We start from the raw sequence: 1673 nt of genomic DNA on the forward strand, positions 1-1673 counted from the left end.
TTTTTAATGAATGAACGAAGAAATGAATGTGGGAGGGGTATTTAAAACACCCGAAAATTTTGAAACTGCAGGGGAAGACGGGCGTTTTTCCTTCGGGACGCTCAAATTCTGCCTATTCTGGGTTCAGGATTCTTGCCTAAAGACGGCATCTTTCAGCTGGGACGCTCGGATTCTTTGACTGCGGGACGAGCGGATTCTGCTGAAGACGGGCAGATTCTAATAGAGCAAGCTTTCTTATTTTGCACTGGCAAAAAGACGGGTGTCTTTCTGCAAAGACGAGCGGATTATTCAAGACGAGCGTCTTCTCTGCTGGGACACTCGGATTCTTCAACAGTCCCAAAATTTCAATTTTTCAGTTCAATTGGACCGACGGATTTTGCCAAAGACGCTCGGATTCCCTGAAGACGAGCGGATTCCCCTTAAAGACGCTCGGATTCTCCCTGGTCTACCCGGATTCAGTTCCATCTGTTCACTTGCATATCCCGTGTCATTTTTCATTCTTCAAATCCCGTGTTCTTCATTGTAGGGGCACTACTAAGGCATGAATAGCCTAGGAAATTGCTTTCCCCACACTAAGCTAAAGCACTACACATCAATTAAATCATTAGTCCCTCCCTCACTTCTCTCAAAAATGATAATTACCTTGATCAAAGCATAAAAATCCAAAAATGACAAAAATGCAACGTAAGAATTAAAATGCAAGTTAGGGAGTTAGAAATATTTATAAATGGTGGTTTGGAGAGGACTCCACCAAACTCTCATCCTTAGTGAGATGTCATGGGGGCATGTCCAAGGTGTTGTTGATGTTGCTCAACACCTTGAAAAAGTAGTCAAAAGCTTGTTCATTATCATGATAAAGATCCTCAATAGACCTTTGCTCTTGTTGTCCTTCATGTTGGTCTTTATCGATAGCATTACCAATATAAGGATTGAAAATCCCTTCAAACTCATCGTCCCAAAGACCACAAACTTTTTTTTTTTGGTAGAATGTTAGTTCTCATTAAGCACAATCAAACTATTACAAGCTAAATAATTAATGGATGTACCTACAAGTAGGCAATCCAATTTTTGTCACAAGGCTTACAAATTCCATTACACTTCATCAATTTTTGCCTTACACTACTCTGAACTTGCTGAACCACAACATAAGGCCTCTGCAAAAGTCCTTCTAATCTTGCTTGATTCCTTTGCCGCCATATCAAATAGTACACTGCCATGATAGCACTCAAGCAGATGTTCTTCTTCATGGGAGTCCAATTCCGTCTGCCTATCTGAATTATGCCATTACCACAAGGGCGAGGAACACATAACCAGTCAAAAACTCCTTGCATCACCTCCCTGGTATAGATGCAGGAAAGAAACATCTGACCAATGGTTTCCTGTTCATTACTACAGATGCAGCATAAGTCATCAGAAGAGATGCCATGCTTATAAAGTCTCTCCTTCACATTAAGAGCATTCCTGATTAACAACCAGCACGGGAACTGATGTTTAGGAACTGCCCATTTGGACCACACCAGTTTTGCCCATCCAACCTTTTGTTCCTTGTGCCTAAGCCAATTATAACCCGAGGACACAGTATACCCCTTGATATCAGCAAGCCAATTACCATTGTTATACCCAGGTTTGAGAGTCTCTTTAACTTTGCAGATAGCTCTCCAATTGCCACTCAT

The 1673-nt window shown here is 41.5% G+C and overlaps 1 protein-coding gene across 1 annotated transcript; it reads right to left on the minus strand.

Moving 5' to 3' along the window:
- Window positions 1-1046: 1046 nt before the first annotated feature.
- On the minus strand, window positions 1047-1673 carry LOC141633024 (uncharacterized). Its single transcript, XM_074445521.1, has one exon. It carries the CDS (start codon window positions 1671-1673, stop codon window positions 1047-1049), a length of 627 nt encoding a protein of 208 aa, XP_074301622.1.

The sequence above is a fragment of the Silene latifolia genome, chromosome Y, assembly GCF_048544455.1.
Source record: "Silene latifolia isolate original U9 population chromosome Y, ASM4854445v1, whole genome shotgun sequence".
NCBI classification, from domain to species: domain Eukaryota; kingdom Viridiplantae; phylum Streptophyta; class Magnoliopsida; order Caryophyllales; family Caryophyllaceae; genus Silene; species Silene latifolia.

Coding starts and splice junctions, on each gene's coding strand:
- LOC141633024 (XM_074445521.1), bottom strand. CDS start 1,673: ATGAGTGGCAATTGGAGAGCTATCTGCAAAGTTAAAGAGACTCTCAAA.